The following is a 24312-nucleotide window of genomic DNA, read 5'->3' on the forward strand; positions in this document are numbered from 1 at the left end:
GGCCTCCAGCTCCGCCTGAATTTCGGGAGATTTTCGGGAGAAAATTTGTCCCGGGAGGTTTTCAGGAGAGGCGCTGAATTTCGGGAGTCTCCCGGAAAATCCGGGATGATTGGCAAGTATGCATAGAAGTACAATACGTTTTGAGTCACTAGAAAAAAGAATATATACATTATAATGCGTTATTACTACAAATAACATTTTAAAAGTATATAATAAAACTGCAACCAGTAAAGTACCTTTCTGCGATATAGTACCACGTGACCGGATTTGGCCGGTAGCACCTCTGTACCGGCTTCCGGGAAGGTTTTGTCCGTCCGGCTCTGCGGACTCAAGGAGAGTAAGGTAACGAGACGCTCCTCGGCATTGATTCTGATTTATGTGTTTATTTAGTCGACATACGTCTTGTGACTTTACCGTAGACTCACAACGAGGTCTTCCTTGAGCGTTTAGTATACATGTTGTAAATATCCCCGGGTTGTAAAGAGGTTTAAAATGATGTTATCAGGGCCGGTGCTCCTGCTGTGTTTTCGGGGATTAGCCTAGCTAGCTAACTACATAGCTAGCCGGCTAGGCTAATCCCCGTGCTAAAGCGACGTGGGTGTTCCCTCTTCGGTGGAGCCTCCGTAGCCTGTTTGCTCAAACTCGGAATAGAAAGCCAATACACGTCCCATTTAAATACACGTAACAGTTGTTAACACGTCACAAGTGTGAGTCAATTAATCTGTCTCCCGGTTTTGCTGGTTAACGTGCTAACAATGTCAGTTGCGCGATCGTTTTAAGCCATTGCGGCTATAGTTTTGTAGTAGAATTATAACATCGTGACATTTGATTAGATGTAATACTGGTCAAATAATACTTTGTTGAGCTCGCTAACATGTTTGCAAATTGCCTATGTCGTGTCATTGAATCTAATCGGAATGCAGTGCATGTGCTTAAAAGGCAGGAAAAACGAGGTTATAAATTGTGTTCTGTCAGTACTGTGCATTATTATATGGTGACAGTCATTTGTTCACCTTGCTGAGTAGTTAAACATTTGCTATGTTATAAATATAATTCCAGACAAAGCTATTGGCTTCTTTACGAAAATCTAAGCAATATTGGTACAGTATTTTTGTCAATACTCCCAGCTGTCAAGCAGAGATGTCTGTTTTACGTGCTAAATAGTTACCGAGCCGAATTAACATTACAGTTCTATAGCAGCTACTAACGATAAGGTATATCTGCTATAATCGTGCTTTTCGGAGATTGGGTTAGAAAAGGATGAGACTCCCAATAGTTTGAGGTGTGGCTAGCAAGAGGCCCAGAAGCATGGCAAACCACGTGGTTAACGCGCGTCTTTGCGGCAGAGTTGGCCGCTTGCCTTCCAGGCCATATATGACGCACACCGTAGCCGGATAGCACAAAATATACACTATTATTTATATGGGTGTTTAAGTAGATGTCATACAACCGCCATCGTGAATGATTCGTTTTTTTTTTTTGCTTGTTGCGCGTGTGTATGAAAAAGACAGTCACGCCCCTGAAACGATCACGCCGATAAAAGCAGGGATCGTGAGTCAAGTCGGGGCTGGGCGTGCTGCGAGTTGCGGTATGAATGAATTGCATATTCCTTTTGTCGTATGATTTTTGTGAGCGTACCTTTTTTTTTTTTTTTTTTTTTTTTTTTAAATGCTGCAAGATTATAAACAAATGCAAAAGAAATGTGCCGCGCGGGTCAGAAACAAGACGATCTCCCAAAAAACAACTGTATTAGAGAAATGCTGCAATTTCCTGGAACAAAACAGAAGTTCGCCGGACTGCCAGGGACGCCAGTATTTACAATAATTTGCAGTATTGTTTAACATATTGTATATGTATTGTGTGCTTTTTTTCTTTTTCTCTTTGTTTTTTTCTTGTAATTTTACTGCCTTTTTTTTTTTTTTTTTACATCATGGCCAGGGGACTACAGATAAAAACTAGCCTTCTGGCTAATTCTGTCTTTTTTACCCATGTGTACACATTAGAGATGCGCGGATAGGCAATTTATCTCATCCGCAACCGCGTCAGAAAGTCGTCATCCATCCGCCATCCACCCGATGTAACGTTTGATCTGAACTGCATCCGCCCGTTGTTATATATCTAATATTAATTTAAAAAAAAAAAAAAAAGGGTGAAAACTACGCGAATTGCACCTTGTGCAGACAAGATTTTTCGATCGGACACGGAGGAATTAGCCATGTAAAAGACCACGTTGGGACAAAAAAACACAAGTCTAATGCCGTTGCTAGCGATACAAGTGGAAAACTTTCAACGTTTTTCGTCGCCCAAACAGATTCTTTGGATGTGATAAATGCCGAAGTTTTATTTACGGAGGCAATAATTGAGCATGGACTTCCAATCGCACTGGCTGATCACATGGGACAGTTAATAATGTAATGCAACCTTTAAAAATCATTACGCGGTGATCGCGATCCCAAAAATAAACTTTTCTTGCATGATAATGTCCAGAAAATTTCGCTTTATATTACTATAGAGTCCTTTTAACGAATGAGTTTGATGGTTTATCACAAACCTTAAATGAAATTCCATGGCCACCGTCCTGCTCTCTATATCAACCAGGGTGAGCCCCACCCCTTTCGTGAGCGCACTGAGCGCGGAGTGACCCCTGTTACGCGCCCCCGGCCACGGGGGTGGCGGGCAGGTAAACTGCTTACCTGCTGCGCGTGACGCCGGCCGCGGCGAAAGCGGACGAGGCGGGGTGTCGGTGCGGTGGGCGCGGTAGTGACCCTGGACGTGCGTCGGGCCCTTCTCGCGGATCGCCTCAGCTACGGCTCCCGGTGGGGCCCTCTCGGGGGAAGGGGCCTCGGTCCCGGACCCCGGCGAGGCGTCCCTTCTCCGCTCCGTAAAAGTGTCCATCTCTTTTCTTTTTTTTTCTTCTGTTGTGGCATATGCAGCAGGTGCCTGCTCGTTTTTCGTATGTGGGTAACAACATTTAACTATGTATATATATTTACCAATTGGTTTAACTGCCACCCGCAAAAAAAAAAAAAAAAAAAAAAATCTAATTAATCCGCCCGACCCGACCCGCGAGCCGATAAAATCTTATTTTTTTTAATTTCATCCGCCCGATCCGCGGATAATCCGCGGACTCCGCGGTTGTGTCCGCAAACCGCGCATCTCTAGTACACATTCTCATTAAAGGTGCTGTTTTATTTTATTTTTTTTACTTTTAATTGTTTTATTACCGTAATCAATCTAACAAAACAATACCATAATAATGGACCACAATGGAAACAAGCCTTTTGGCTTTTGGTGCCATCAATTTGCCTTTTTAACGCATTACATGGATTCAATTCTTTAAGATGTCAATAAACCTCTCAATCAATCAATCAAAAATAATGCAATTCCAAAACCAAATCCGACCCAGCAACATTCAGAATACCAATAAACAGAGCAATTGAGAGGACACACAAACTTGACAAAAAACAATCCAAAAGCAGTCAAACAAAAATGAATAATGTCAATTTGATATTATTCGATATTAGTCATGTGTTTTTATGAAATTGCATTGTACCCTTTGAAATAACATAATCTAATCTAAGCAACGGTTACCGTATTTTCCGCACCATAAGGCGCCCTGGGTTAAAAGCCGCGCCTTCAATGAACGGCATATTTCAAAACTTTGTCCACCAATAAGCCGCCCCGTGTTGTAAGCCGCATCTAACTGCGCTAAAGGAATGTCAAAAAAACAGTCAGATAGGTCAGTCAAACTTTAATAATATATTAAAAACCAGCGTTCTATCAACTCTGTTCACTCCCAAAATGTACGCAAATGTGCAATCACAAACATACGTATATCAACATGGACAGAGCTGCGTGAAAAAAGCCACCCGGCCTCTTCGCGTAAACTTAAACTTACCTTAACCACTCGCTCATCTTTTCTTCATCCATCCATCCCTTCGAGTTAGCTTTTATGATGACGCCGGCTGGAAAGGTCTCTTTTGGCAAGGTCTTCCTTTTGAATATCACCATGGGTGGAAGTTAGCATGGCAAGCTAAAACCACAGTGAAGGATGACTTCTCATTCCCTGTGGTGCGAATATTCACCGTACGTGCTCCCGTACCACAGTGCGGTTCACAGGAATATCAGTTGCTGTGAAATACGGTAGTAATCCGTGTGCGGATGGAGAGATTGCGTCTTTTCATGAACCGGATCCTTGTCGCTTAGTAGGAGCCATTTTGTGGTCTTTACAGATGTAAACAGGAAATGAAACGTACAGTGATATCCGCGCGTTTTTTCTTCTTCTTCCGGGGGCGGGTGGTTGCTTACAGTAGAAGAAGAAGCGCTTCCTGTTCTATGGGGGCGGGTGCTTACCTTGGCGGTTGCTTGCGTAGAAGAAGAAGCGCTTCCTGTTCTACCGGGAAAAAAGATGGCGGCTGTTTACCTAAGTTGCAAGATCGAAACTTTATGAAAATGAATCTTAATATTTATCCATATATAAAGCGCACCTGGTTAAAAGCCGCACTGTCAGCTTTTGAGTAAATTTGTGGTTTTTAGGTGCGGCTAATGGTGCGGAAAATACGGTATTATGAAAAAAGACACACAAACATTTACTTTTATCACTGGTTGTCACCGACAATTGTTAGCCCGTCATTTGTCATTTGGTATGCTAAAATAAAACCTACTGCTGCTCATATAGTATTAATGCAGTGTTTCACAACCACATATTTTGCATTGGAAAAATGTACCCCAGAAAAATGGATGGAAATGTAACTGCACACCACCAAACATATAAATGTATTTATAATCTGCCATCTGGTGGAAAAACATTTAATTGTTCTTCATGTCGCTGGCTTAGACTGTTACATTTCTGTACTATCCATCCATCCATTTGGCTTAGACTGTTACATTTCTGTACTATCCATGCATCCATTTTCTACCGCTTGTCCCTTTTTGGGTCGCGGGGGTGCTGCAGCCTATCTCAGCTTCATTCGGGCGGAAGGCGTCCACCCTGGACAAGTCGCCACCTCATTGCAGGGCCAACACAGATAGACCACATTCACACTCACATTCACACACTAGGGCCAATTTTGTAAAAAACTGAAACAATTTTTTAACTAATTAGATTCAATTTGATAATTTGCCAAAGCACACTTGATGATCTCTCATTAAAGGTGCTGCTTGCAACTTCCTCATAGTAATATTTTTCAAAGCAAAAAATATAACATGCACACAGTTTGTAATGATTAGTGGTTTAACACAACATTTTTGTTTGACAATTGTCTATATTTTTCACAATTACAAAGTTTATGTAATAACAATTTTTACCGACCCGAATAAAATTATTGCTGTTTACGGCTGTCACTCACCTGCTTTCGTCAACAGGTATGCGCAGGGAGCGCGTGCACATATACGAAAGCAGTCCAAAAGAAGCAACAAACAATTTTCAGTCATGTTGTAGTTATGATAAAATATACATTCACTGACAGCTAACACTAGCTATGCAACTTGCTATTAGCTAACAACACCTAAAGCTAATGCGTGTGCATGTGTTACGTACATACGTAATTACATAATTACGTAGGTAAAGCTGTGAGAGGGCGAGATATACTGTGTAAAAATACTTTGGAAATTTGACGCCCTCTACGCATCTGTGTAAATGTTGCAAATAGCCCCTTTAACACTAGTTGGGATAGGAATCACTGCATTAATGTATATAAAGGCACATTACTGGTGTTGAGTGTTACTTTCTCTTAAGAATACACTTTGTCCATATCTTATTGGAGTTAGGGTATCCTATATGCTCACTGTGATGTGTATCCTGTTTAGTCTTTCCCCTATAGGTTTTCAGCTTGCCAACATTAAAAGGTTGCAATATTAGACACCAAAGCAGGAAGAGTCAACAGTTTTTACTTTTATTGATTTATTTTCATTCAATTTTTTTATGACAATTATTTAACAAATGAGTGAGTTACACCACAACACAATACCAGGGTTCATTATGTAGTGCACCCCTCAATAAACTTCACTTTGCAGCATATTTTACTTGGATGTTCTCTTCTAAAGGCTTGCACAGCTGTGGACGTCCCCCTCCTATGCAGAACTCCATGAAATGAATAAAGCACCACAGCCTGGAACAGGACCCCCCTCTCACCCTCACCCTGCCCCCTCCCCTGGCCTTTCACAGGTAAGGTTGTATGTATGTACTGTACTGGGGATGTCACAAAATGAACAATTTCATATCACGGTTATCATTATTATCAAGTAATTTTTTTTAAATAATTTTAATAAATTTATGCATTATTAGAAAACTATTTTGCATGTTTTGTGTTTCTTATGCTTCACTGATACTTTTAGTCTTAGTATTTTATCCGTTTTAATGGCTAAGCTTTTATTCTTTTAAATTATGGTTTGTATCGGAGAACTTTGATTTATTTAAATGAAAAGTGCCTGACAAATAAAATCTATCACTGTTATTTATTATTTTTGGCGGGCACTGTGGCGTCCTACTCTGTTCAGCAGTCCTTGAACGCCCCCCCCTAGAAAAACGTCTTAGTCTTAATCCTCAAAGTATTGAACGATCAATCTGTTCTAAGAGGGTACAGCTTGTTGATTTAATGTACACCGTTGAATAGCTTGGACAGCGTTTTGTTTATATAAGTTTAGATTGGGGTGTGTCGTTTCTTAATGGCGGAGGATGTTAATGGCTTTTGTTTCATGTTAGCATTTAAGCTAGCAAGCTGGCGCCAGTCAGTCATGAATTTATCAAAGTACAGTTATCTATCACGGTTTTTCGGTCATTTTAATTTAAACGGTAATACTAACTAACCGTTGGACGTTTTACCGCGGTCATCATTATTACCGTTTATCGTTACACCCCTAGTATGTACATACTAGGGGTGTAACATCAGTGTAATATTGTGAATAGGTATAATAACGTAATATTAGTGATACACTCTATAGCTGTGATGTCAGAGATGACATCCGTTTCCTACCGCTTGTCTATCGCAGGGGGGCTGGAGCCTATACCAGCTGCGCTCGGGCATATGTATTATATTTACTTTATTTTAGTTTTTATTAGTGAAAACAAGTTCAACAGTTAAAAGCAAATGTGTAAGTCATGCATGCAAAATTATAACAGATTTCAAAGGGCCCTGCCTTGTTTTGTGACCCATTCAAAATAAATGTTTCCTCATCCAGTTGTATAAAGGGATGGGTATACATTTTTACCGACACAAGTACGGGACAAGCGGTAGAAAATGGATGGAAGTACTAAATCGGTACTTCTGATACGGTACAAAATCGGTACTTCTGATACGGTACCAGTTCTTAAAGGGGAACTGTACTTTTTTGGGAATTTTGCCTATTGTTTACAACCATTATGAAAGACTTGACGATGGATGTTATTTTTTTTAAGGCATTATAACAATTAAATAAATGCAATCAAAAGTCCGCTTACAAAGGAGCCTATGGGAGACGCTCAGTTCTGCCTATAATGCCCTTAAAATTAGGGTTTTTTATACATGATGTAAGTATATATGTAATGTAGTAACAGGTACATTTATAATAACATTTAATATTTAAGTGTTTTGTACCCCGCCTACCGCCCGAATGCAGCTGAGATAGGCTCCAGCACCCCCTGTGACCCCAAAAAGCGACAATCGGTAGAAAATGGATGGGTATTCACCCATCCATTTTCTACCGATTGTCGCTGATCATTTTCGGCATTAATTTCAAAAACGCATCAATCAATCAATGTTTATTTATATAGCCCTAAATCACAAGTGTCTCAAACGGCTGCACAAGCCACAACGACATCCGCGGTACAGAGCCCACATAAGGGCAGGGAAAACTCACCCCAGTGGGACGTCGATGTGAATGACTATGAGAAACCTTGGAGAGGACCGCATATGTGGGTAACCCCCTACCCCTCTCGGAGAGACCGAAAGCAATGGATGTCGAGTGGGTCTGACGTAATATTGTGAAAGTCCTGTCCATAGTGGATCTAACATATTAGTGAAAGTCCAGTCCATAGTGGGTCTAACAAATGTAATAATAATAATAATATTACTATTATTATTATTATTATTATTATTATTATTATTAATAATAAGTATATAAAATATAATAAAACATCCCTTACTGTATAAGCTGTCATGAGGATGCTGACTGCTGGGAGGTTCATATATTCCCATTTAGATAAAGAATGAGTCATAATCACTGCGAAGAAACAGGGTGGGGGGTACCAAGCGTCTTTGCATGTCATTCTAGCCAGTTCGGAATCCTACATGACTGTCAAAGTGTACCAACATGTCGGAATACATCTCCAGCCACCTATTTTCTATGTGAGAGGCATGATTTATGATCTACAGTAAACTTCCAAGGAGCAGGGAAGCGAGAAAACAGCAGACCACTCGATGATGTAAACATGGGGACACACGGTTGTGATCACGACGCCACTATAAATAGTTTGCCTGCGTTAGCGCTTATAATAACAATATCACTAATACTTGGTTAATATTCAAGTCACAAAATGTAAATGGGGTGTTGTTGGCGCTTTTTGGGTGGTTATTTGATGGATTCTATGGGCGGAATAGAGGTCCCTCCGTTTGGCCCAGCTGTAAGCGGGCTTTTATTTACGTTTATTTAATTATTATTTTTTTAAATCCACCCGTCGTCATGTCTTTCATAATGATTGTGAACGATAAGCAAAATTCCAAAAAAAGTGCAGTTCCCCTTTAAATGGTGCCTAAAACAATACTAAAAAATAGAAAATGTACAAATATTGTTAAAAACAAAGCATTTTTATTTTTAAGGAGTTTGTGACATTCAAGTTGAACTAAATTGTAATTTAAACACTTCAATAATGTTAATAAAATGTAAATCCATACATACATACATATTTGTGTGTATATTTATATACATATATATATATTTATATATTAGGGCTGTCAAGTGATTAGTTTTTTGTTTCAAATTAATCACACTCTAATTCTATGATTAATCACAGGTTATTATTTGCTTGCATAAATGAAATGTTCTCAAAAAAACGTGTGTGTGTGTGTACAATATGTGTATATATACAGTATGTGTTTGTGTGTATGTTCTGCCCTCACTAAATGTGTTAAGGTTATACAGCTTGGCAGACAGCTAGCAAACAATCCAAGACATTCTTATAAAGTTCCAAAGCAGATGAATCCATTTAGGCTCTTTATTGTTGTTGATCTTGCTTTGTCTTGTTTCCTATCTTTACCTTTGTCTTGCACTGGACTTTTATGTAAAACTGAAATACACACAATGACAAATGTATAAGCTATGTGATTCAAATAACATACTGAAATGTAATACAAAATATGTAAATATTAGCTTTACACAAATATACAGCACTATCATCAAAAAAATACTGCTGAGTGTTGAAACTGTTTCGATGGTGGAAATATACGACTGGCAGCCATTTTAAGTCCTCAAAACATCCATTAAAACAGTGCACAAACATCGTTTTTCAATAAACATCTTAGTATCAAATATAACCACTTTTCACCTTAATATTGATTTATATAAACAAGTTAAACAGTTTGCTTACAGACTTATCTTTTCCAAGGCTTGTAAGAGCTAACACAACTTGTCTACTTCTCAATTGTCTCATGAACAGAACTGACATCGTCAACCCGGAATTGCCCAAACAAATAAAGTGTAGTATTTTCCTATCGCCACAAGGTGTCAGTAAGAGTCTACAATAAAATGGGCATAACACTCCCTGCCTGGTATAATGTTTTATACCACTATACAGTCTCTTTACAAAGGAGCAACACAACCTCTGATACAGGTCTAGTGTAGATTCTTGGAGTACCTTGTCGAATGATCTTGGCGTCTACTTTTCTTACTTTGTTGTCATGGCTGTTGATAGACTTGACGATGAGTCCAGTGGGCCAATCATTTCTTCTCACCTGGCCGTCTTTCAGTAGTACTTTGTCTCCGACTTGCAGGTTAGGCCTTTCTGCATACCATTTTCTCCTATTCTTGTTTCCATGTCTTCCAGAATCTATCAGAGAGAAGTTGGACTTGCCGCCATTGTTTTGAGTGGATGTCTTTCACATTGAAGTCTCCTGGCAGTGCAGATATGACATCTCTCTTCTGCGTATGATAAAGGGATGAAAGACGCTTTGATGCTTGCTCCCGATTTTTGAGAGGTGGCGATGAGGTGATTGATAGGGTAACGTGGCAACCCAAGTGTTTGACTCATCTTTGTATACTTCTTTGTTCATAATGTCAAGTAAAGCTTGACCATCTGGAGACAAACCTGGTTTATCGTCATTCTTAGCTTTTTGAAAAACTTGTCTGCCGAGGTTGTCCATCTCCTCCAGATGTTTGGGGGGTTACAGACCATGGCACGGATTAGGACTGTTGAACTTTTCACTGACACGAATGGTGTTAGAACATGGACTTAGAAAGGTTTCCTGTCCATTGTGCAGCAGATTAGTCCTGAAGACATTGATGTTTGCTGGTTTATGAGCTCCTCCAAGACATACTTCCCCGACTATGACCCACCCTAGGTCAAGACGTTGTGCATAAGGTGCCTCGTCAGGTCCATTGTACTGCTCCCTTACTTTATGCACTTGGATGATATCTCTTCCGAGTAAAATCAAAATTGATGCATTGGGGTCAACTGCTGGTATCTTTCCTGCCGGTGGAGCTAGATGAGGATGATGCTGAATAATCTCTGGTGATGGGATCTCGGATCTGTCATCCGTTGTCATGTCGCATTCTATAAGTGTGGGGAGAGGTACTGTGGTTTGTATGTCCAATGACTCTATAATTAAGTTGCATACACGTCTTCCTGCTGTCTCCATTACCCCAGAACATGTCCTCAGTGTGTATGGTGCTGAATCTGATTTGATGCCGAAGAGATTGAAGAAATCTGTTTTGCAAGGGATCGGTTACTTTGCTCATCCAGGACAAGCATACATTTTGACAGCTTTCTCTCTTTGGCCAGCAGGGTATGCTCTGACTAAACACATTTTGGAACAGGATTTTGGAGTCACTGAATTGCCACAGATCTCAGTACACTTTGATATCACTGATGGGATGAGATCTTCATTATTCTCCCCGCCTTGATCTTCCTTCACTGGGGAGTTCTCCGTTATTGGTGGTGGACCAGGGTGAAGCGCTGTGATGTGCCTAGTGCTGTCACACTCTTTACAATGCATGGCTTTTTCACAATCTTTTGCTATGTGTCTCCTAGATGCGCAACATCGATAACAGATGTGTTGCTCTTTCAGATAAGGACGGCGTGGCGCAGTGGGAGAGTGGCCGTGCGCAACCCGAGGGTCCCTGGTTCAATCCCCACCTAGTACCAACCTCGTCATGTCCGTTGTGTCCTGAGCAAGACACTTCACCCTTGCTCCTGATGGGTGCTGGTTAGCGCCTTGCATGGCAGCTCCCTCCATCAGTGTGTGAATGTGTGTGTGAATGGGTAAATGTGGAAGTAATGTCAAAGCGCTTTGAGTACCTTGAAGGTAGAAAAGCGCTATACAAGTACAACCCATTTATCATTTATAAGCCTTTCTTTCTTCGAGTGGTTTGTTTCGGAAGCCACGGAATTTACGTAGACGGTGAGGCTTATTGTGAATGGGACATAGTTTATCTGGGTCTTCCGATTTATTTTCTCGGAAGTTGTTGTTTAGCTTCAGGTACTGTCGCCACTTCAGTTTTCTTTACAGACACTGGTGTCCTGTAATTCGGTTGAAGTCGTTCTTGTCTAGCATTAGTTTCGCTACCACTGGTGACACAGGCAAAGCTGGGATCATTGCGGATCCTAGCTTCTTCCATAATGAAGTTCACAAAGAAGTGAAATGGTGGATAAGTCACCTTTTTGTCCCTTTTGTATGCTGAGCCTGCACTAACTCATTTTTCTTGGAGACAATATGGTAGCTTGATCAGGATGGAACTAATGCCATGAGCTGTGTCAAGATGAAGAAGACCGGTTAAAAGTTCATTTGACTTTGCTGCGTCAAACTCAAGAAGAAGGTCCCCAAACTCTCTCAGTCTTTGGTTGTCTGTGTTTGAGATATTTGGGAAGTTCTCAAGTTTTTTAAGTAAAGCATGCTCAATTATGTCAGGTGCTCCGTATGACTCCTCTAGCCTCTGGCACACCATTACGACCCCAGCTTCTGCATTATGTATGTACACGGCTCTTAATCTCTTAGCTTGTTCTGCTGATTGAGGTCCAAGCCATTTAGCCAGCATATCCAATTCCTCGCGTGCACTGAGATATAGGTCCCTTGTGGAGCCGATGAATGATGCCTTCCAGGCCCAGTAATTTTGTGGTTGGTCATCAAACTTGAGAAGACCAGAGCTAACCATCTCTTTACGCATTAGGTATTTAGCCAGGTCTGATGCACCACGATTGTCGAAGGAAGTTGCTCCTGTTGCGGAAAAGTGATGAGGCTGGGTATGGTGGAAGGATTTTTGATATGAAGAATCTATCCTTTGAGTTGCATCATTCCTTGTGAAGGGGTCTTTTGATGGACTTGCAGTAATACGAAACGGTGGAGTGCCCACGTCTCCTCGATGTGGTTGTTTGTGGTGCTGGACAGGTACGTAATTGGGCACATGGTACTTTACATCATCCATCTCTTGTTTATTAGCCGTTGTGTTGAACTTAACATCTTCATCGTTGTCCATTGTCTGCTGGCGCTCTAAGGAAGAGATCAGTATTGGCTGATTTAAAGAATGGAGTGAGTGTTGGCCATGAGATGCCTCTGACATTTGCTCCACATACTCTTTAGTGTGTTCTACTGGGCTTAGCACTGGCATATTAAAATCAAATTGACTTCTTTGGATATAACTTCCTTCTTGAGCTGATATGTCTAAAACATGTGCTTCAGCGGCTTTTGCTGATTTTAACAGAAGCAGATTAGCTTGTATTTCCGCTTGCTGTTTTAACATTTCTGCTTCTTTTTGTGCAAAGGAAAGTTTGACACGTGCACTTTCTGCTTTAGCACGCGCTTTTGCAGCAGCAACGATCACTGACGTCATCCGACTTGAGGGAGATGAATGTGACGATCTTGAACTTCTTTCATGTTCGCTTACGTCTTCTTTTGAGTGCTCCATGGTGTGCTGTTTACCACTGGATGTTGAAGAGAATGCTGCGTTATGTCTCTGTGAAGCCCGCTGTGCTTTCAGTCTTTTTACTGTTTTGCCCTCACTATATGTGTTGAGGTTATACAGCTTGGCAGACAGCTAACAAACAATCCAAGACGTTCTCATAAAGTTCCAAAGCAGATTAATCCATTTAGGCTCTTTATTGTTGTTGATCTTGCTTTGTCTTTTTCCTGTCTTTACTTTTGTCTTGCACTGGACTTTTATGTAAAACTGAAATACACACAATGACCAATGTATAAGCTATGTGATTCAAATAACCTACTGAAATGTAATACAAAATATGTAAATATTAGATTTACACAAATATACAGCACTATCATCAAACAAATACTGCTGAGTGTTGAAACTATTTCGATGGTGGAAATATACGACTAGCAGTCATTTTAAGTCCTCAAAACATCCATTAAAACAGTGCACAAAAATCGTTTTTCAATACATATCTTAGTATCAAATTGAACCACTTTCCACCTTAATATTGATTTATATAAACAAGTTAAACAGTTTACTTACAGACTTCTCTTTTCCAAGGCTTGTAAGAGCTAACACAACTTGTCTACTTCTCAATTGTCTCATGAACTGAACTGACATCGTGGACCCGGATTTGCCCAAACAAATGAAGTGTAGTATTTTCCTATCGCCACAAGGTGTCAGTAAGAGTCTACAATCAATGTATCAGTATATATATATATGTATGTATGTATGTATGTATGTATGTATGTATGTGTATATATATATATGTATGTATGTATGTATGTATGTATATGTGTATATGTATGTATGTATATGTGTATATATATATATGTATATGTATATATATATATATGTGTGTATGTGTATATATATATATATATGTGTGTATGTGTATATATATATATGTGTGTGTGTATATGTATATATATTTATATATATGTGTGTGTATATATGTATATATATATATGTGTATATGTGTATATATATGTGTATGTTTATATATATTTTATATATGTATGTATTATAATGGGTGTGTGTACTTTGTTAAAATGCAAATCACAACATATAAATATTGTATTGTTGGCGATTTGTGAATGTTTTTCAAGAGGGCTTTGTGGGCATAGTACAGGACTCCCATTAGCTACATTGTTAGCCATTTTGTTTTTACTGAATATTAGGATGGATTACAAATTAGAATGCATATAAAATAAAGACATATAGCTGAATGCAATGGAGGTGATGCATACATAAGAAATACTTTTTACAACATCGCTGAAGTTGACATTTCAAACTATCTGATTGCCACCCCATATTTTATTCTCTGCTTCAATTTATCTTGTGCAGGTTGATTTCCTCATGTAGTGACACTCCTTACGTACTCCCTATTTCCGCTGTCACGTTACTTGGCTTCTGTTGATTTTACATTTTGTTTTTTGCAGTCCTCATTCCCCCTTGGGCAGCCCCCCTCTGTTGTATTTACCACCACACCACCCCCACAAATGAACCCAACACCTCAGCCCAGACAGGTAGGAATACTGAAGTTTGCTCTGGCCACACACGCATGCACACATGCACACTTATTTGTATCCCAGAATAGACTATATATACACTGTAAATTCTAATTTGAATTACCTTTAAATGCTTCACCTTAATAGATTTCTCCCTTCCACTTAAGCCAAATGTTTGTCACAGATAAAACTTTTTTTTTTTAATTATTTGTTTCACATGAAGAAACCTGTTAAGTTCTCCCTTGGGTGGTGCCCAACCCCTCCACAATGTTTCAAGTATCGTTTGCTAACATAAGAACTAACAAACCATATCAACAAGAAAATATCTCTTTGGCTAAAGTGTCACTGAACTGCTCATTTTAGGAAATTGATTATAGAGGTTTTGCCTAAATGTTGCTACCTGAATAAAGTATGGTTCTTTTAAATGTTAAGTACACTTAAAGAACCGTCTGTTAAATGTTTACTGTACATAAGTTGTAGCTGGTTATCATATTTTTGGACTCCCTGATTTAAAGCTCAACACATATTTTATTTAAAGGGGACCTATGTTGAATTTGTCTTTTCTGACTTATATTTTTGTACAATGTTGGATACTTGTGTTGAACAATGCCGAAGCATCAAATCATAAGGTTCGTGTATTCTGACGTGAGCTTCCACACAGTTTTGGATGGCTCTGTTTGCGGGTTTTGCAGTCTGGCTACGTTATGACGTCACTGCGAGGTAGAAGCACTTATTTAGACATCAAGGGCCTGATCTAGGGTTGGGCAATAAAACGATAATCGATATACTGTATATCGCAAAATAAAATTTCCTCTATAGAATTATGAGGCACCTGTGCGTGTCAGACTGCACATACGCGCCATTCTGCAAATAAATTGCAATCAGCACTGTTAAGTAAATAACTTCCAGATCTGTCATTAAATTGGGTTTTAAAAAATGTATAATCTTGCATAATGTACTATGTAAATTGTTGTTTGCATCTATGGGACTGCTGTATGTGCGCACACACATTACGTGCATTCGTCTTTCCTCATAATGTTCCATTAAGTCCGCCGTTATTTAGAGTTTAGCTTTAGCCTGATCTACTAAAGGTTTGCGTGTACAAAAACACGTACACAACGCGGATCTCCTAAATTTGGGCGCAGAGGATTGTGTCATGTCTGAAAATGATGTGCAAACTGTACCAGTTATGCACATGGCTGTGAGAAAAGAGGTGCCTGTACTACTACGTCCATGTGTCTGTGTCAACATATTTGGACTGTCATGAATAAAAAAAAATATTAGCCAAAACATATATTCAGCAATACAGGGCTTTTAAAGATACAGCTATTAAAACAATATTGTATAGCTGCTAGATGTCTTAACTCAGTGGCCTAGTGGTTAGAGTGTCCACCCTGAGATCGGTAGGTCAGAGTTCAAACCCCGGCCGAGTCATACCAAAGACTATAAAAATGGGACCCATTACCTCCCTGCTTAACACTCAGCATCAAGGGTTGGAATTGGGGGTTAAATCACCAAAAATTATTCCCGGGCGCGGCCACCGCTGCTGCCCACTGCTCCCCTCACCTCCCAAGGGGTGATCAAGGGAGATGGGTCAAATGCAGAGAATAATTTCGCCACACCTTGTGTGTGTGTGTGACAATCATTGGTACTTTAACTTTTAACTTTAAGGGGCTGAGTATAACAAATGTAACTGATGCGTTTGGGTGTCTGCTGGCGTTTTTCCATTTAGGAAGTACATTATAATATACCTCCTATATAAAAAAAACATCTTTCAATAAGCATATACCGTATTTTTCGGAGTATAATTCGCACCGGAGTATAACTCACACCTGCTGAAAATGCATAATAAAGAAGGAAAAAAACATATATAAGTCGCACTGGGGTATAAGTCGCATTTTTTGGGGGAAATGTATTTGATAAAAGCCAACACCAAGAATAGACATTTGAAAGGCAATTTAAAATAAATAAAGAATAGTGAACAACAGGCTGAATAAGTGTACGTTATATGAGGCATAAATAACCAACTGAGAACGTGCCTGGTATGTTAACGTAACATATTATGGTAAGAGTCATTCAAATAACTAACACATATAACATGCTATACGTTTACCAAACAATCTGTCACTCCTAATCGCTAAATCCCATGAAATCTTATACGTCTAGACTCTTACGTGAATGAACTAAATAATAATATTTGATATTTTACGGTAATGTGTTAATAATTTCACACATAAGTCGCTCCTGAGTATAAGTCGTAGGCCCGGCCAAACTATGAAAAAAACTGCGACTTATAGTTCGAAAAATACGGTACTTGCATTTAGATCAGGGATGTCAAACATGCGGCCCGGATCAGGCCCGTGAAACAGGTTCAATTCGGCCCGCGAGATGAGTATGCTAAGTGTTAAATTGAGCTGCATTTTTAAATTAAAGAAACTGTTGTTCTAAATTTGTCCGTTGAGTGTCGCAATAGTTAGGCAAGCAATATACATCCATCCATCCATTTTCTACCGCTTATTCCCTTTGGGGTCGCGGGGGGCGCTGGAGCCTATCTCAGCTACAATCGGGCGGAAGGCGGGGTACACCCTGGACAAGTCGCCACCTCATCGCAGGGCCAACACAGATAGACAGACAACATTCACACTCACATCCACACACTAGGGCCATCCATTCATTCATATATATAATTTTTTCGTAAAAATACAAATTTTTAATGTGTGGTGACCATATCTATGGGGATGACTTTTATTTTATTTTGAAGTAGTTGCGACTTCCTCCTGGTCAACTTCCTTTTTTTCACTTTAGCGAACTACGCATGCAAGTGACGTCAAGGTAACAATGGGGTCACATGCATATTTACATTGGAGTCTGATAAAAAATAACATTTTACTTGCAGTGTATACAGTCAGATGGAGAGAATGAAATTTAAAAAATATCAGACTTGGGCCAATTTGGCCTGCAGTGTAAACATATCATCTCAGGGCGTTCAATAGTTCGCAACTGGACTGCTTGGTTTGTCTTGGAAGACGTTTCGCCGCTCATCCGAGTAGGCAAGACAAACTAAGCAGTCCAGTTGCGAACGACTGAATGCCCTGAGATGACAACGACCTGGATGAAAGAGAACATTCATAGGTAATGTAAACATACGGTAGTCTTAATGGCAGGGGTGCCCACACTTTTTTAGCAGGCGAGCTATGATACATATGTGTGTGTGTGTGTGTGTGTGTGTGTGTGTATATATATATATATATATATATATATATATATATACACACAGGTAAAAGCCAGTAAATTAGAATATTTTGAAAAACTTGATTTATTTCAGTAATTGCATTCAAAAGGTGTAACTTGTACATTATATTTATTCATTGCACACAGACTGATGCATTCAAATGTTTATTTCATTTAATTTTGATGATTTGAAGTGGCAACAAATGAAAATCCAAAATTCCGTGTGTCACAAAATTAGAATATTACTTAAGGCTAATACAAAAAAGGGATTTTTAGAAATGTTGGCCAACTGAAAAGTATGAAAATGAAAAATATGAGCATGTTCAATACTCAATACTTGGTTGGAGCTCCTTTTGCCTCAATTACTGCGTTAATGCGGCGTGGCATGGAGTCGATGAGTTTCTGGCACTGCTCAGGTGTTATGAGAGCCCAGGTTGCTCTGATAGTGGCCTTCAACTCTTCTGCGTTTTTGGGTCTGGCATTCTGCATCTTCCTTTTCACAATACCCCACAGATTTTCTATGGGGCTAAGGTCAGGGGAGTTGGCGGGCCAATTTAGAACAGAAATACCATGGTCCGTAAACCAGGCACGGGTAGATTTTGCGCTGTGTGCAGGCGCCAAGTCCTGTTGGAACTTGAAATCTCCATCTCCATAGAGCAGGTCAGCAGCAGGAAGCATGAAGTGCTCTAAAACTTGCTGGTAGACGGCTGCGTTGACCCTGGATCTCAGGAAACAGAGTGGACCGACACCAGCAGATGACATGGCACCCCAAACCATCACCCAACCATGCAAATTTTGCATTTCCTTTGGAAATCGAGGTCCCAGAGTCTGGAGGAAGACAGGAGAGGCACAGGATCCACGTTGCCTGAAGTCTAGTGTAAAGTTTCCACCATCAGTGATGGTTTGGGGTGCCATGTCATCTGCTGGTGTCGGTCCACTCTGTTTCCTGAGATCCCGGGTCAACGCAGCCGTCTACCAGCAAGTTTATACATATATATATATATATATATATGTGTGTATATATATATATATATGTGTATATATATGTGTGTATATATATATGTTTATATATATGTGTATATATATATGTTTATATATATGTGTATATATAATAATAATAATAATAATAACTTGGATTTATATAGCGCTTTTCTAAGTACCCAAAGTCGCTTTACATGTAGAACCCATCAATCATTCACACCTGGTGGTGGTAAGCTACTTTCATAGCCACAGCTGCCCTGGGGTAGACTGACGGAAGCGTGGCTGCAATTTGCGCCAACGGCCCCTCCGACCACCACCTATCATTCAATTCACCGGTGTGAGTGGCACCGGGGGCAAAGGGTGAAGTGTCCCGCCCAAGGACACAACGGCAGCGATTTTTTATTTTTGGATGGTAAGAGGCGGGGAGCGAACCTGCAACCCTCAGGTTTCTGGCACGGTTGCTCTACCCACTACGCCATGCCGCCACATATATATATATATATATATATATGTGTATATATATGTGTGTATATATATATGTTTATATATATGTGTGTATATATATATGTTTATATATATGTATGTATATATATGTTTATATATATATGTGTATGTATGTATGTATATATATATATATATATATATATATATATATATATAAATATATGTATAAATATGTTTATATATATATATATGTGTATATATATATATATATATATATGTGTATATATATATATAATATATATATATATATAATGTGTGTGTGTATACATATATATATATATATATATGTTTATGTGTGTGTGTGTGTATATATATATATATATATATATATATATATATATGTTTATGTGTGTGTGTGTATATATGTATGTATATATATATATGTTTATGTGTATATATATATATATATATATATATATATTAGGCCTACAACAACTAATCGATTATAAAAATAGTTGGCGATTAATTTAGTCATCGATTCGTTCGATCTATGCTATGCGCACGCGCAGAGGCAACTTTTTTATTTTTTTTATTTTTATTAATTTATATATATATTATATATTTATAAACTGCAACTATTACAAACAGCTGAGAAACAATAATCAAAATAAGTATGGTGCCAGTATGCTGTTTTTTTTCAATAAAATACTGGAAAGGATAGAAATGTAGTTATTTTGGTGACCAAGATTGTTCAATCTTTATATAAACGACATTTGTAAGGTTACGAAGGACTTAAAGTTGGTTTTTATTTGCAGACGACACAACTGCTTTCTGTTCAGGAGAGAGCACACAGAAGATAATACAAATAATAACAGAAGAAATGAACAAATTAAAAAGATGGTTTGACAAAAACAGACTACCGTATTTTCCGCACTATAAGGCGCACCGGATTATTAGCCGCACCTTCAATGAATTACATATTTCATAACTTTGTCCACCAATAAGCCGCCCCGGATTATAAGCCGCGCCTACGCTGCGCTAAAGGGAATGTCAAAAAAACAGTCAGATAGTTCAGTCAAACTTTAATAATATATTGAAAACCAGCGTTCTAACAACTCTGTCCCAAAATGTACGCAAATGTGCAATCACAAACATAGTAAAATTCAAAATGGTGTAGAGCAATAGCAACATAATGTTGCTCGAACGTTAATGTCACAACACACAAAATAAACATAGCACTCACTTTCTGAAGTTATTCTTCATTCGTAAATCCTTCGAATTCTTCGTCTTCGGTGTCCGAATTGAAAAGTTGCGCAAGCGTGGGATCCAAAATGGCCGGTTCCGTCTCGTCGAAGTCATCGGAGTCAGTGTCGCTGTTGTTGTCCAGTAGTTCTGTGAATCCTGCCTTCCGGAAAGCTCGGACCACAGTTGTGACCGAAATATCTGCCCAGGCATTTACGATCCACTGGCAAATGTTGGTGTATGTCGTCCGGCGCTGTCTGCCCGTCTTAGTGAAGGTGTGTTCGCCTTCGGTAATCCATTGTTCCCACGCCGTTCGCAGTCGTGATTTGAATGCCCTGTTGACACCAATATCCAGCGGTTGGAGTTCTTTGGTTAATCCACCCGGAATGACGGCGAGTGTTGTATTTGTGTGCTTCACTTGTTTTTTGACACCATCTGTGATGCGGGCGCGCATAGAGTCGTATATCAACATGGACGGAGCTGTGTGAAAAAAGCCACCCGGCCTCTTCGCGTAAACTTCCCTTAACCACTCGCTCATCTTTTCTTCATCCATCCATCCCTTCGAGTTAGCTTTTATGATGACGCCGGCTGGAAAGGTCTCTTTTGGCAAGGTCTTCCTTTTGAATATCACCATGGGAGGAAGTTTCTGGCCATTAGCATGGCAAGCTAGAACCACAGTGAAGGACGACTTCTCATTCCCTGTGGTGCGAATATTCACCGTACGTGCTCCCGTAGGAGCCATTTTGTAGTCTGGTCTTTACAGATGTAAACACACAAAGGAAATGAAACGAAATATCCGCGCGCTTCTTTTTCTTCCGGGGGCGGGTGGTAGTTTACAGTAGAAGAAGAAGCGCTTCCTATTCTATGGGGGCGGGTGCTTACCTTGGCGGTTGCTTGCGTAGAAGAAGAAGCGCTTCCTGTTCTACCGGGAAAAAAGATGGCGGCTGTTTACCGAAGTTGCGAGATCGAAACTTTATGAAAATGAATCGTAATATTAATCCATATATAAAGCGCACCGGGTTATAAGGCGCACTGTCAGCTTTTGAGAAAATTTGTGGTTTTTAGGTGCGCCTTATAGTGCGGAAAATACGGTATCTTTGAATCTCAGTAAAACTAAAATAATGCTATTTGGTAATAGTAGAAAAGAGCATCATACACAAATACAAATAGACGAAGTAGACATAGAAAGGGTAAAATAAACTAGATTTTTGGGAGTATTAATAGATGATCAAATGAACTGGAAATCTCATATACAAAACATACAACATAAGGTGGCAAAAAACATTTCAATAATGAATAAAGCAAAATATGTCCTGGGCCAAAAATCACTACATATTCTCTACTGCTCGCTAGTGTTACCATATCTGAGTTATTGTGCAGAAATATGGGGAAATAACTACAAATGTGCGCTACATTCGCTAACCGTGTTACAAAAAAGATCAGTTAGAATAATACATAATGTTGGATATAGAGAACACACAAACCCTTTATTTATTAAGTCAGAAATATTAAAGTTTGGTGATTTGGTAAAATTGCAAACAGCTAAAATGATGTACAAAGCAAACTATAACCTGCTACCAAAGAATGTACAACAATTCTTCTCAACTAAAGAGGAGAAATATAACCTTAGAGGAAAAAATAATTTAAAACATTTATATGCACGTACAACACTTAGAACTTTTAGCATATCAGTATGTGGAATTAAATTATGGAATGGATTAAGTAAAGAAGTTAAAAATTGTACTGATATGATCCAGTTTAAGAGGTTGTTCAAAATAATAGTGCTTACAGAGTACAAAAAAGAAGAATTATGAGGAATACTTTCAACCTTATTGAAAATAAGATATTCTTCATCTCAGTATGTTAATAATGACTGAATTAATTAATTAATTACATATTACAAAACTGTTGTATACTAATTCATAGATGTTATTTTATTATATAAAAAGGTCAGTAAATGATTCTATATATTTGTAAACGCTTGAAGTGGGAAAGGGGTAGGATTAAATAAGCTTTGCTTCTTCCTACTCCTTTTCGGGCATGATGTAAAATGAAATTGTGTGATGTATTATGATGTAAGTGTGTTCATGTTCGAAATAAACTAAAGAAAGACGTCTTTGAGAGGTGGATGGATACGGGGTCCCTCGGTGCTCGGTCGATGTTACGATCGTCTGTATTTTGAGCACCCGGCTTTTGTAGTGGTTCGTAGAGGCTTTGCGCCGGTGGTGGGTGGCCCGCTCTGTTAGCAACCATTTTTACAACGTGCTCGAACGATGGCAGTTGAGAAAAGAAGGGAAGTGTTGTTAATGCTTCACGTGTCTCCGCAACTCCATCATTTGTTTGGATATGCACAGCAATGCTGTTTTGCCGTGCAACTTGTGGCGTTTGTTGTCTGTTCATCCGCGTGGGTGCCTTTCCAGGTTTTGGGAAACTAGCTAGAGTGCCGAGACAATGGCGAGGCGTGCGGTTTTGTTTTGTTAAAAAATGCGAGCCTGCTGGTAATATTTGGGTAACCCTGCGGGAGAGGAGGGCACTGATGTAATAATGCATTTATTTTTCCCAATAACTTTGGGAGTTACTGGCTGATCAACATTGAACCTCTGTTGCCAATCACTCTTACTCGCTCTCTCATGAGCCCACTGTCCATCGGTTGCCCCCCAGTGGTTGGCTGACTGTTGGTTGTCAACATGCTTGGTTTGAAATGGAGCGAAGCTGTTTTTTTTAAATGTTAATATCGCCGACCATCTCCCTCATTTAAAGGCCTACTGAAATGCGATTTTCTTATTTAAACGGGGATAGCAGGTCCATTCTATGTGTCATACTTGATCATTTCGTGATATTGCCATATTTTTGCTGAAAGGATTTAGTAGAGAACATCGACGATAAAGTTCGCAACTTTTTGTCGCTGATAAAAAAGCCTTGCCTGTACCGGAAGTAGCAGACGAGCAGCGTGACGTCACAGGTTGTGGAGCTCCTCACATCCGCACATTGTTTACAATCATTGCCACCAGCAGCGAGAGCGATTCAGACCGAGAAAGCAACGATTTCCCCATTAATTTGAGCGAGGATGAAAGATTTGTGGATGAGGAAAGTGAGAGTGAAGGACTAGAGGGCAGTGGGAGCGATTCAGATTGGGAAGATGCTGTGAGAGGCGGGAGGGACCTGATATTCAGCTGGGAATGACTAAAACAGTAAATAAACACAAGACATATATATACTCTATTAGCCACAACACAACCAGGCTTATATTTAATATGCCACAAATTAATCCCGCATAACAAACACCTCCCCCTCCCGTCCATATAACCCACCAATACAACTCAAACACCTGCACAACACACTCAATCCCACAGCCCAAAGTACCGTTCACCTCCCCAAAGTTCATACAGCACATATATTTCCCCAAAGTCCCCAAAGTTACGTACGTGACATGCACATAACGGCACGCACGTACGGGCAAGCGATCAAATGTTCGGAAGCCGCAGCTGCTCACGGTACCGCGTCTGCGTATCCAACTCAAAGTCCTCCTGGTAAGAGTCTCTGTTGTCCCAGTTCTCCACAGGCCAATGGTAAAGCTTGACTGTCATCTTTCGGGAATGTAAACAATGAAACACCGGCTGTGTTTGTGTTACTGCATCCGGCCGCAATACACCGCTTCTCACCTACAGCTTTCTTCTCTGCTGTCTCCATTGTTCATTGAACAAATTGCAAAAGATTCACCAACACAGATGTCCAGAATACTGTGGAATTTTGCGATGAAAACAGACGACTTAATAGCTGGCCACCATGCTGT

At 39.6% G+C, this 24312-nt stretch overlaps 1 protein-coding gene across 2 annotated transcripts in view; it reads left to right on the top strand.

Annotated features, from left to right (window-relative positions):
- Window positions 1-284: 284 nt before the first annotated feature.
- LOC133572602 (eukaryotic translation initiation factor 4 gamma 1-like) overlaps window positions 285-24312 on the top strand; it is a 99242-nt gene continuing 75214 nt past the window's right edge. For both annotated transcript variants that reach the window (XM_061925420.2, XM_061925421.2), the window contains exons 1-3: window positions 285-342; window positions 6046-6166; window positions 14553-14639. In XM_061925420.2, the coding sequence (XP_061781404.2) occupies window positions 6092-6166; window positions 14553-14639 (162 nt within the window). In that variant the 5' untranslated portion in view covers window positions 285-342; window positions 6046-6091. The remainder of the gene's footprint in view (window positions 343-6045; window positions 6167-14552; window positions 14640-24312) is intronic.

Source organism: Nerophis lumbriciformis, linkage group LG30 (genome assembly GCF_033978685.3).
Source record: "Nerophis lumbriciformis linkage group LG30, RoL_Nlum_v2.1, whole genome shotgun sequence".
NCBI classification, from domain to species: domain Eukaryota; kingdom Metazoa; phylum Chordata; class Actinopteri; order Syngnathiformes; family Syngnathidae; genus Nerophis; species Nerophis lumbriciformis.